Genomic DNA, 12447 nt, shown 5'->3' on the forward strand with positions numbered 1-12447 from the left:
ATATGTCTCCAACTGTAGACTGTAAGCTGCTTGCAGGCAGGAATTGTGCCTCCCACCTCTGTTGTACTGTACTTTCCCAAGTCCCTAATACAGTGTTCTGTGCCCAGTAAGCTCTCAATAAATACCATTGATTGATTGATTGAATTTGCAGGGGCAGGATAAAGAATACTGCATTTAATAAAAGAAGTCCCTAAGTAAGCAGCATAGCACTTGAAAAGGAGTCTCCAAGTTTTCTAACTTATTTTATGTCATTTTCAGGACACTTACAGGCGAAGACAGATGCAGCGGACAGTTACCCGTCAGATGTCTTTTGACCTTACCAAATTGTTGGTGACAGAGGACTGGTTCAGTGATATAAGTCCTCAGACTATGCGAAGATTACTTAATATTGTTTCTGTGACGGGTGAGTTTCACTTTTTTTGGCTGGAAGTTTATTTTGTCATAGTAATAGTACTTTTTAAGGGCCTAGTGCAAAGCACCGTACTGAGAACAGGAAAGAATACGTGGTTGACAGACAGGGTCCCTGGGCCTCAAAGCTTTCACAGTCTAAGAATGAAGGGGGGAAGGGAGCTGGCGACCGACACATAAGGAAATAATGAAACAGTCAATACATAAAATCTACATAAAAGGCAAAGACGGGGATGAACGCAGCATAAAATCCCAGCTGTAGGGTACCATGGCTCGAAGAACAGAGTTTCAGCGGTCTTGTGTCTCAAAGTCCAAGGGTAAGAGCCTCAGCCCCAGGGACTGTCCCAGCCGTGGCCATGCTGGCGTCCCGGGTTCCGTGGAGGCAGCGGGCTGCTGTTGCCCTGCCACTTAGCCCCTCCCGCGGAGGAGAAGCGAGGCGGGGGGCCCAGGGGCCCCGGGGAGGGAGGGGGGATGCAGCGTGGGTTACTACTCTCTCTCTGAGGGGCTTGGACGTCCAGCGATTTGGGAGCCTGCTGGGTGCACTGCTGCTCTTTTGAGGGTTGATCATGCTCCCTGCTTAGAAACCGAATATGGGATGTGAATTCAGTTTGAACTTTATTATGCTTTTCATATCCGTCCATTAACTAGGCTATTAAACATCATTTCTGTTTCTCTTATGCTCTAAAGGACGATTGCTCAGAGCTAATCAAATTATTTTCAACTGGGACAGACTGGCTAGCTGGATCAATATTACAGAACAGTGGCCGTATCGTACGTCATGGCTCATATTGTATTTGGAGGAGACGGAGGGCGTTCCAGATCAGCTGACTTTAAAAACCATCTATGAGAGGTATATTGTTTATAGAATGACTCTGCCGGTTGGGGGTGAGTGGATGTGTGCAAAGGAAGGCGTGGGTAAAAATGGGGACTTGTTCACCTGTTTACTTAGCTCAGGGAGATTTAATGAGGGAGGAGGCAGTGGGTTAATTGTGCTGAATTTTTCTTATTGTGTTAAAGCCACATAGTAAAGAAGTATATGCAGCTGTAATAGAGAGTGGCTGTAAACCTAGGAAATATTTTGGAAAACTGAAGAGTAAAACATGACTCAGTGTTTATTACTGGGGAAAAAGACAGAACTGACACATTAGAAAGAATAAGCTGGTAAGCTTCTAGTAGAAATCCAGAAGAGATTATTCATTCAAAACTCTTTTCTCAGTTGAAATGACTAATTAGAAAATACCAAATCATTTATAATTGTTTTTCATAACTGCTTATTATGTGCCAGGAACTGTCCTCAGCACATTAGTTAATATAAAATAATGAAATCTGAAGTAGGCCCTTGTGTTCCCCCTCAGAGGTAGGAGGACCAGGTCTCCTCTCCATTTTAGAGGTGAGGAAACAGAGGAAACACAGATAGATAGGTAAGTGACTTGCTGCTGGTCTCCGGTGAGGTTTATTTCTGGGAGATTAAAATTGGAGTAGCTTTGCTACAAACCATTGAATTAGGGCTAAACATATTGCCCACCTTATTTTGGGTAGCTTGCTAAGCCAGGTATGGGGTTCAAAACCCCCACCAGGACCCGGTGGGTCATTCTGGGGCAGCTCCAGCAGTCACAGTTGACCTGTATTCCCAAGCCAGAGATGCTCAAAATCTGGATGTAATTAATAACACAGATGGGAAAAGTTCACAACAGAGAATACTGAAGACCAGATGTGCGGGGTAATATTTACACCCCTGAGGGGGTTTCGGGCTATCAGGACCGAGCTGAGGCTGTGATTAACAGATGTCAGGAGCCTCATGCTGTGTACCTTGTGGCTGCCTGACAGCTTTACGTGGGGAAAAAACCAGAAATGGGGCAAAGATGAACTCCCAAATGGAGATCATACCCAGGCTAACCTGCTCTGCTTTCCCTTTTAGCCCAGGTATATTTTAGGTAGAGAGAAATAATTTACCACATGGATAATAACAATAATATAATAATTGCGGTATTTGTTAACCATGTGCTATGTGCCAAACACTCTGATAAGCACTGTGACAGGACTAAGGTGGACAAAATACAATCAGATCAGTCAGTGATGTTTATTGAATATTTACTGTGTTTAGGGCACTGTATTGAGCACCTGGGAAAGAATAATCCAATAGAATTGGTGGACATGATTCCTATCCACAAAGAGCTTACAGTCTAGAGGGACCAAGATTGGACACAGTCCTGTTCCCCACATAAGGCTCACAGCTTAAGGGGGAGAGAAAACAGGTATCGAATTTCCATTTTACAGAGGAGACCAGGTATCAAATTCCCATTTTACAGAGGAGGAAACTGGTACGAAGAAGTCAAGTGACTGTACCAAGTCACACCACAGGGCAGGGGCAGAGCTGGAACTAGAGTTCAGGTCTCCTGACTCCCGGTCCTCACAAGATCAGGAAGATCTCTCCTGGCTGGATTTTAGGGAGCAGGGACACATCCCAGCTCCAAATCCTCATTTCCCTTTGCTCTGCTCTTTGGAGAGCTTGGTTCTACCCTTAAGAATATGGAGCTTTCCTCTTCTTGGTCCCCTGTAATAGAAGTTTCCAAACCCCTTTCGGGGCTCCTGTAATAATCTAGACCATTCAAGAGGGCAGGAACTTGGCCTACTGGAAAGAGCACAGGTCTGGGAGTTAGGAGAGTTGGGTTGTTTTAAGATCTTGAGTAAGTCGTGTAATTCATCAATCAGTCAAATTTATTGAGTACAGACCACTGTACTGAGTGCTTGGGAGAGCCCCTAACAGAGTCGGTAGCCATGTTCCCTGGCCACAACGAACTTACAGTCTAGAAGAAGAGACTAACTTTAAAATACATCACAGCTAGGTCCATAAGAGCTGTGTGGATGAGGGTAGGGTGAAGGGTACAAATCCAAGTGCAAGGATGACGTAGAAGGGAGAGGAAGTGTAGGAAATGATGGCCTCGTGAGGAAAGGTCTCTTAGAGGAGTTGTGATTTTTAGGAAGGTTTTAAGGTGGGGAGAGTGATGATCTGTTGAATATTAATGGGGAGGGAGTAGTAGGATAAGGGTGGAATGAGACTGAGAATGACTTAACCTCAGTGCCTTGCTTTCCCCATCTGTGAAATGGGAATAAGGAACCTATTCTCCTTTCCTTTTAGACTGTGAAACTTGTATGGGGTGGCACTGTGCCTTATTTGATTAGTTTGTTGGTACTCGAGTGCATAGTATAGTATCTGGCACGTAGTAAACACTTAATAAGTACCACTGTTGTTATTAGACCATTGTTAGGTTAGTATTATTTCCACTATACAGCTTAGTGGAAAGAGCGCCAGCCTAGGAATCATGAGACCTGGGTTCTAATCCTGGGTCTGTCATTTGCCTGCTGTGTGACCTTGGACAAATGACTTCACTTCTGTGCCTTGGTTTCCTCATCTGTGTAATAAGTTCTGCCAGAGCAGGCCAGTAGCAGATGTGAGACTAGATCTTCTTACTCCCATGGTCTTTTCTTTTAGGCCATGCTGTCTTCTCAGCCCTGAGCAACTATTATTATCTGCCTTTTTTGAATCTGCTGTTGATCTAAAGAAGGAATAAAACCGTTGAAGAGCATCCTCTCTGTAACTAATCATATGGGACCCCAGTTACTTCCTTTTGGGTTGTGACTTTTCATCACCTGTGCCCTCAACGTAATGAATCGTATAAATACCCCACAACCTACTATCAGTCAAGAAACATTCAGATATAAATGGTTTTTAGAACACTGCAACTGATGCCTAATGGAAAGTGTATGGGCCTGGAAATTGGAAGACTGGGTTCTAGTAGCGGCTCTACCACATGCCCACTGTGTAAGCTTGGGCAAGTCGCGTAACTTTTATGGATCTCTGTTTCCCCATCTATAAAATGGGGATTCAATACCTGATCTCCCTTGTATTTATACTGTGAACCCCTCTTGGGACAAGGACTTGTGTCGTAAGCTCACTGTGGGCAGAGAACATGTCTACCAACTCTGTTGTATTATACTCTCCCACACGCTGAATGCAGTGCTCTGCACAGAATGCTCAGTAAATCCTATCGATTGATTGAATGATCTACCTCTGTGCTTAGTACAGTGCTCGATACATTACGGGCTTGACAAATGCCAGTTACCATTACTAGCCAATATCTGGGGGTGGGGGTTATATTTATTTTTTCCCTATAACTTTGTGATTTAGTTTTGAAAGAGATAACAATCCATTTCAGTATGGATAGTAGCCTTCTTTGTTCCTTAGTTTGGGGTTTCTCTTAGTTTGCCCACTGTAAACTACTTTTTAACAGAAAGTTTGAGACAAATGTCATACACTACATTAAATTGCCATTGTTTTTACGAGATGTTCTTCCCCTTGACGCTGTTTAGTGCCATTGTTCTTGTCTGTCCGTCTCCCCCGATTAGACTGTAAGCCCGTCAAACGGCAGGGACTGTCTCTATCTGTTGCCGACTTGTTCATCCCAAGCGCTTAGTACAGTGCTCTGCACATAGTAAGCGCTCAATAAATACTATTGAATATTGAATGAATGAATAAATTGGAATTCCAGTAGATGGCAGTAGTGAATAGCTGCCGTAGACTGCGGAAAGGTGATGTTAAATGATATTTGACTCTTCGTATTTTCAAGAGCCTCTTTTCTCAGGAAAATTGACTGATTTTTTTTTATATTTTCACAACAACGTGATCTAGTGCTGTTTTTTTTTTTTACTGCCAAGAATAATCGTTTCTTCCACTACACAGATAATTAGGAATTCTTAGTTGACTGTAACATAGCACATTTTAAGCAATTTAAAAATAAAACTTTAAACATCTTTACTTCCATCTAGAATTTGATGCTGCAGGTTTAGAGCATACATTCTGAAGTATGGAATAAGCTACAGGTATTTAAAGTTTTATAGTACTGAGAGCAAATTTGGATCTTCTCCTTTCATAAATGACTGTGATGGCTGGTTTAGAGTGTGACCCTGTGTGGGACAGGGACTGTGCCCAACCTAATTAACTTGCTTGTACCCCAGCACTTAGAACAGTGTTTGACACATAGTAAATGCTTAGTAGATACCATAAAAAAGTGGAAAATCAATCAATTATATTACTGCTTGCAGAGCACTGTACTAAGTGCTTAGGAGAGTACAGTATAATGATATAACAGAGTTGGTAGGCATGTTCCCTGCCCAAAATGAGCATGCAGTCTAGAGGGGGAGACAGACATGAATATAAATAACTATTTTATAGATATGTACTTAAATGCTGTGGGGCTAAGGGGGCGGGGTGAACAAAGGGAGCAAGTCAGGGCGGCGCAGAAGGGAGTCAGAGAAGAAGAAATGAGGGCTTAGGGAAAGCCTCTTGGAGGAGGTGGGCCTTCAGTAAGCCTTTGAAAGTGGGGAGAGTAATTGTCATATGAAGAGGGAGGGTGTTCTAGGCAAGAGGGAGGATGTGACTAAGAGGTCAGTGGAGAGAGAGATGAGATTGAGGTACAGTGAGTAGGTTGGCACCAAAGGAGTGAAGTATGTGGACTGGGTTGTAGTAGAGTAGCGAGATGAGGTAGAAGGGGGCAAGGTGACTGAGTGATTTAAAGCTGATGATAGGAAGTTTCTGTTTGATGTGGAGTTAGATGGACAACCACTGAAGGTTCTTGAGTGGGGAAACACGGACTGAATGCTTTTGTAGAAAAATGTTGGGCAACAGAGTAAAGTATGGACAGGAATAGGGAGAGGCAGGAGCTAGGGAAATCATCAAGGAGGCTGGTACAGTAATCAAGGCAGGATTCTTGGATTCTTGGATACATTCTTGGATTTTAAAGCAGCGTGGCTCAGTTGAAAGAGCACGGGCTTTGGAGTCAGAGGTCAGGGGTTGGAATCCCAGCTCGGCCACTTGTCATCTGTGTGACTTTGGGCAAGTCACTTAACTTCTTGGTGCCTCAGTTACCTCACCTGTAAAATGGGGATGAAGACTTTGAGCCTCACGTGGGACCACCTGATTCCCCTGTGTCTACCCCAGCGCTTAGAACAGTGCTCGGCACATAGTAAGCGCTTAACAAATACCAACATTATTATTATTATTATTAGATTGGATGGAGAGGAAGGGCAGATTTTAGCGATGTTGTGAAGGCTGAACCACAGGCTTTAGTGAGAGATTCAATATGTGAATTGAATGAGAGAGATGAGTCAAGGATAACACCAAGGTTTGGACTTATGTGACGGGAGGATGATGGTACTGTCTACAGTGATGGGAATATCAGGGGGAGGATAGGGTTTGGGTGGAAAGATAATGAGTTCTGTTTTGGACCTGTTAAGTTTGAGGTCTCAACGGCACATCCAAGTAGAGATGTCTTGAAGGCAGGAGGAGATGTGAGCCTGCAGAGAGGAAGAGAGATCCAGGCTGGAGACGTAGATTTGGAAGTCATCTGCATAAAAGTGGTGGTTGAAGCCAAGGGAGCGAATCAGTTCTCCAAGGGAGTTGGTTTAAGTGGAGACTAGAAGAGGGCCCAGAAGTAAACCTTGAGGGACTCCCACAGTTAGAGGGAGGGAGGCAGAGGAGGAGCCCGTGCAAGAGATCATCCCCTTGATTCTATTTCATCCCCTTGATTGTATTTATTGCTATTGTTCTTGTCTGTCTCCCCCATTAGACTGTAAGCCTGTCAAAGGGCAGGGACTGTATCTGTTACTGATTTGTACATTCCAAGTGCTTAGTACAGTGCTCTGCACATAGCGCTCAATAAATACTAATACTATTGAATGAATGAATGAATGAATGAATGAAGAGATTAGACTGCTCAGCCAGAGAAATAGGAGGAGATCCAGAAGAAGACAGCATTAGTGAAGCCAGGGTTGGATAATGTTCGCAGGAGAAGTGGGTTGTCAACAGTGTTGAAGGCAGCTGAGAGATCGAGGAGGATTAGGATGGTGGAAAGGCTGTTGGACTTGGCAAGAAGGAGATCATCGATGACCTTTGAGATGGCTGAAAGCCCCTTGGTTTTAGAATGAAGCTATTATTCTTTTGGAGAGAGTGGTGCCACATCTGGGAGCGGTTCAACTGTCAAAGGCCAGGTGTGATATCAAATGGCAAAACAAGATCATGAGCAATGAAAGTCTGAAATGCAGTCTTTCTCCTAGCATTGAAACCATCCCTATTTTAACCCAGTCATGCAGGGTGGGATTATGTGAAGAGGATGGGCAACAGGATCTATCTGGTGAGTTGCTGTGGTTTGGTGGGGTGGAACAAGGACACTGTTCTGTTGCTAGGTGGAAGGCATGAGCAATGTTGTAGAGACAAGAGAATCAAACTAGTAATAATGGTATTTATTAAACACTATATGTAGAACACTGAACTAAGGCCTGGGAAAAAAGACACATAAGGACTCATAGTTAAGAATGTGCAAGTAAGTATGCTTCGGAGGCCATAAATTGAGAAGCCGAGATGTGGTGGGATAAGGGCAGTGATAAGTATGAGAGACAACTGATTAAGAGCCTACAATCCAATGGTTAGGAGTTTTCTATTCCTTTTGTGGCAAAATTGGTAATCATGGATGATTGGAGGAGGGAAGTGATTGGTTCTGGTTGTTGACTGATTGGTAATTTAGAAAGCTGATGCATTTAGCGCTTTATGTAGGGTACCTGAGTAGCTGTTATATGCTGAGCTGTAAGGGAGCGGGGGTAAAGACCTAGTGAAGCACAGCCTCAAGCACTGTACCAGAGCAGCAGATTGTTGGGAGACGAGAGACGAGGTGTTCCCTTAGCCTTCACAGAGACTGCCATCTTAAGAGGATGGCTGGGCCAAAGCAGTAGTGCATTGAGGAGGCCTGCCTTTAAGTGCAGTGGTGGAAGAGTGTGCTGGCCACCCAGCAACCATCTTGGCTACACTTACATGCACGGACAAAAAAATGCCCCAATCAGCATCATCTTGGGAAGCTAAAGGACAGCTGTATGTGTTTAGGATAAACTTCAGCAAGTGTGCCTAAGAATGGATGCACTGGCAGCCTAATTTGACCCAATATTGGAGAGGTTTAACAGCTACCAATTTGAAAATAAGGGAATAACTTGAGGCCGAGGGAGAATAAGCTGAGAGAAAACTAGTTAAAACCATCGGGGGCTGAATGTCAGGAAAAAATATATGAATGACGCATCTGTTATGAAAAATTGCCCAAGGAAAACAAGAGCCCCATTATATGAATTGTTTAAAAGAGGAGCGCATCAGGCATTAAATGACACTAGTTCAAATGGGTAACTAAATTAAGGAGATTATTTTTTTGTGTTGGAAAGAAAATTAAAGAGATTATTTTTCTGATCAGTAAAATGAAATATAGGTGTCACTCTGTAATTATTCCAGCAGTACAGCACTTGTTAGAAATTAATATCTAGCCCTGAACAAGTATTCCCAGTTACTCTACTAAAATGTGGATTAGCTTGGCTGAATAGTATCAAAATAGAAATTAATAATAGCATAACCCTCACAAAACTGGTTTTTAAATGATCACTTTAAACTGGTATCATGACTGAAAATATCTGAAATGCACTTTTAGAGAAATAATTCAATGGCTATTTATCTAAAATCCTGTAATAGAAAGTGGGAAGATAAAGCTTATCTTCAGTTTTTATTTTACTCTCTTTCTTCTTACTTATGTATGTTAACAAAAAACCCTCAAATGATTTAGACAAAAGCTTTTAGCTCAACACATAATTGCAACAAAATTACAATAATTGTTCCAATTAAAATAATCCTGAATGAACAGTATGTCATCTTAATGTTCCAATGGTTTATAGAAGGATCTACTTAATTAGCTGAAATTGCTTTGCAGCGTTAGTATCAAATGTCATTTGTTAAAAGTTGAACCATTTAGAAAATAATTTAACAAAGCAATTTAGCAAAACACCAAGAACCAACATTTTCTTTTTCAGCTGAATAAAGCAAGCAGATGTGTCATCAAATTGCTATAAAAATAAATGAGGCTTTTTATGGTAAAAAATAAAATTTACTACCGGTGCTAAAAAATACTATTTTCTGATTGTTTTTACCAAATCAGATTTCCTTAATAAAAATAAATGCATACCACTTATATCCTGCTGCCATTAGTATGCTGTAAATACAACTTCTTTCATCTTCAAGTCATAAGCAATGAGGTATTCAAATTCCCGAAACTTGAAAGACAACTGGAAAGACTTTGTCCAACTGAAGTATATGTTGTCCAAGTTTACTTCCTATGTTTCTTCATTATTTTAAATATGTCATGCTATTTTTTGTAATCACCCCTCTGGATTTTTCCAGCCTGTTGATCCCATTAACTCATTTTGTTAGTCATATTGTGATTAATGTAATTGGAACATACATTTTCCCCGAATTTGTAAAGAGATAAGAATAAGCAAACTAAATTTTATTCTGAGGAAATTTGCCATTGCCTATGTAAATGAAGTTGGGCATTTTGGTCAAAATGAAATAAATATTCTGGACTCCAAAGAAAATGATCTCAAAAAGTACAAGCCCTGCATCCAGGTAGGACTGCTCCTAAACCAACCAATCAGTCAGTCAGTGGTATTTAGTGCTTACTGTGTGCAGAGTACTAAGCACTTGGGAGAGCATAATGCTTACAAGATCTTTGGAGCTTTAATTCTACTCGTATATTTTTCTGAGAATGGAAAATTATCTGCATCTTTTGGTTAACTCTGTCCATTTTTTCCTTACATGTATCTAATTGGTCAACCAGTGTTTTTTATTGACTGTTTATTCTTTGCAGAGCGTAATACTAAGCACTTGGGAGAGTGCAGTAGAGTTAATAGGATGTTAATTTCCTTTTCCCTCTTGGAAGATGAAAAATACTTGGTCAGAATTTTTTTCCTGTTTTGAGTAGTATTTACCATTATATTTGGATCTATAAGAGAAGCAGCATGGCCTGGTGGACCTCGGGCCAGGGAGTCAGAGAACTTGGAATCTATTTCTGATTTCACCATATGTCTCCAGTGTGATCTTGGGCAAGTCACTTAATTTTTCTGTAAAATGGAGATTAAGATTGTGAGCCTCATGGGCAATGGACTGTATCCAACCTGATTATCTTGTACCAACCCCAAAGCTTAGTAAAGTGCCTGGCACTTATGAAACAAACAAAACAAACTTTTTTTTTCTTTTCACCATTTTCCATGTGAAGAATTGTTTCCTTTTGGCAAGCCTTCATAGCTCCATTGGCATCTTTTAAACTCCTCCACCCATAGGGTTCATGTTCATGTCCTCATACTCCCTGGCTTCCCCCTATTTGTATTTTATCTTAGAGTTTGTCTCCCCCACTAGATTGTAAACTCCTTGAGGACAAACAGAAACTCCTTACCATTGGCTTTAACACACCCAATCAGCTCTCCCCCCGAGTTGATCTCCTTGCTGATCTCCTAGAGCAACCCACGCTGCATTCTCCGCTTCGGTACTCACTGTTCCTCGATCTTCTCTGTCTTGCCGCTCACCCCTTGCCCACGTCCTCCCTCTGGTCTGGAACTCCCTCCCCCTTCATATCCTACAAACCACCTTCAAACCCTCCGTAAATTTACATCTCCTCCAAGAGGCCTTCCATGACTATGCCCTCATTTCCCCTACATGCTGTATCTTCTGTGTCACCTCTGCAATTGGATCTGTATTCCTTAAGCGGTTGATAGGTACCTCAACCCAGTTCCACTTATGGGCATATCTACCTGTGATTTATTTGTCTGCCTCCTCTAGCATGTATACTCCTTACGTGCAGGAGTCATGCCTGCCTACTGTATTGTACTCTCCCAAGCTGTTGGTGCAATGCTCAACCCAGAGGAAGTGCTTGATTGATCTTTCCCCCTCTGCCTTCCAGAGTGCATTCCCGACATCTGGAAAACAAAGATCAGGCAGCAAGTAAAAATCTGTTTTTTTGGCAACCTTTTCCTCAAAGCTCCGTACTTCTTGCAATAATATTAGTTCTTTCATGTTTTTCTTGTATTGGGAATTTGAGTGAATATAGGCACTTCATTATTACATTTAAATTTTTCTGTTCTCAGAAGATGATCATTTCTGGGCAGCTAAGATAATACCAAAGCGGCATTTATGAGAAGCAGCATGGCTCAGTGGAAAGAGCACGGGCTTTGGAGTCAGGGCTCATGAGTTCGAATCCCAGCTCTGCCACTTGTCGGCTGTGTGACTGTGGGCAAGTCACTTAACTTCTCTGTGCCTCAGTTTCCTCATCTGTAAAATGGGGATTGAGACTGTGAGCCCCACGTGGGACAACCTGATTCCCCTGTGTCTACCCCAGCGCTTAGAACAGTGCTCGGCACATAGTAAGCGCTTAACAAATACCAACATTATTATTAACTCCTGGCTCTGTCACCTGTCAGCTGTGTGACTGTGGGCAAGTTACTTAACTTCTCTGTGCCTCAGTTACCTCATCTGTAAAATGGGGATTAACTGTGAGCCTCACGTGGGACAACCCGATTACCCTGCAGAACAGTGCTCTGCATATAGTAAGCGCTTAACAAATACCAACATCATCATTAGTTGGATCTACTAGCCACTTCATAGGGTAGCTACTTACTGTAGTTAGAATTTCAGCGGCTGGGGCATGTGCACCCTGAGCCATATATTTTTGACCTGTATCATTTTTATCAAAATATAGTGCACACGCAGGCTGCCTGGAAGCTGGCACCTCGCCCGGGTTAAATCATTGCAAGAAACACCCAGGCTTGACCTATCAGTTAAGAACTTGCCAAAATGGCCCCTCAGCTCACCAGCCACTTCCAACCCCTCATCCATTCTCTCCTCCTTCTTGTCCATCTTTCGAGATCTGCCTGCCTGTCTGCTTTCGCTGTCTAGTGCCTCCACCCACACTTCCAACCCCAACCATTTTAAAAACACCTGGACCCATTCTTCTTTTTTCCTTGATGGCCAGCCTCACACCCAGACTCGCACACTGACGGCTCCTTCCCCTCTACTACCAAATATACCCATTTGTCTTCAAAGCCCCCTCTCAACCCCATTGTATCATCTAGCCGGCGCCCCATTTCTCTCCTACCATTTCTGCATGAACTCCGCAGAGTTGGGTC

General features: G+C 42.5%; 1 protein-coding gene across 10 annotated transcripts in view; it reads left to right on the forward strand.

Moving 5' to 3' along the window:
• KIDINS220 (kinase D interacting substrate 220) overlaps positions 1–12447 on the forward strand; it is a 100686-nt gene that overhangs the window by 41186 nt on the left and 47053 nt on the right. For all 10 annotated transcript variants that reach the window (XM_029050853.2, XM_029050851.2, XM_029050852.2 and 7 more), the window contains exons 21-22: positions 259–403; positions 1096–1258. In XM_029050853.2, coding sequence (XP_028906686.1) covers positions 259–403; positions 1096–1258 — 308 coding nt within the window. The remainder of the gene's footprint in view (positions 1–258; positions 404–1095; positions 1259–12447) is intronic.

The sequence above is a fragment of the Ornithorhynchus anatinus genome, chromosome X1 (assembly GCF_004115215.2).
Source record: "Ornithorhynchus anatinus isolate Pmale09 chromosome X1, mOrnAna1.pri.v4, whole genome shotgun sequence".
NCBI lineage: Eukaryota > Metazoa > Chordata > Mammalia > Monotremata > Ornithorhynchidae > Ornithorhynchus > Ornithorhynchus anatinus.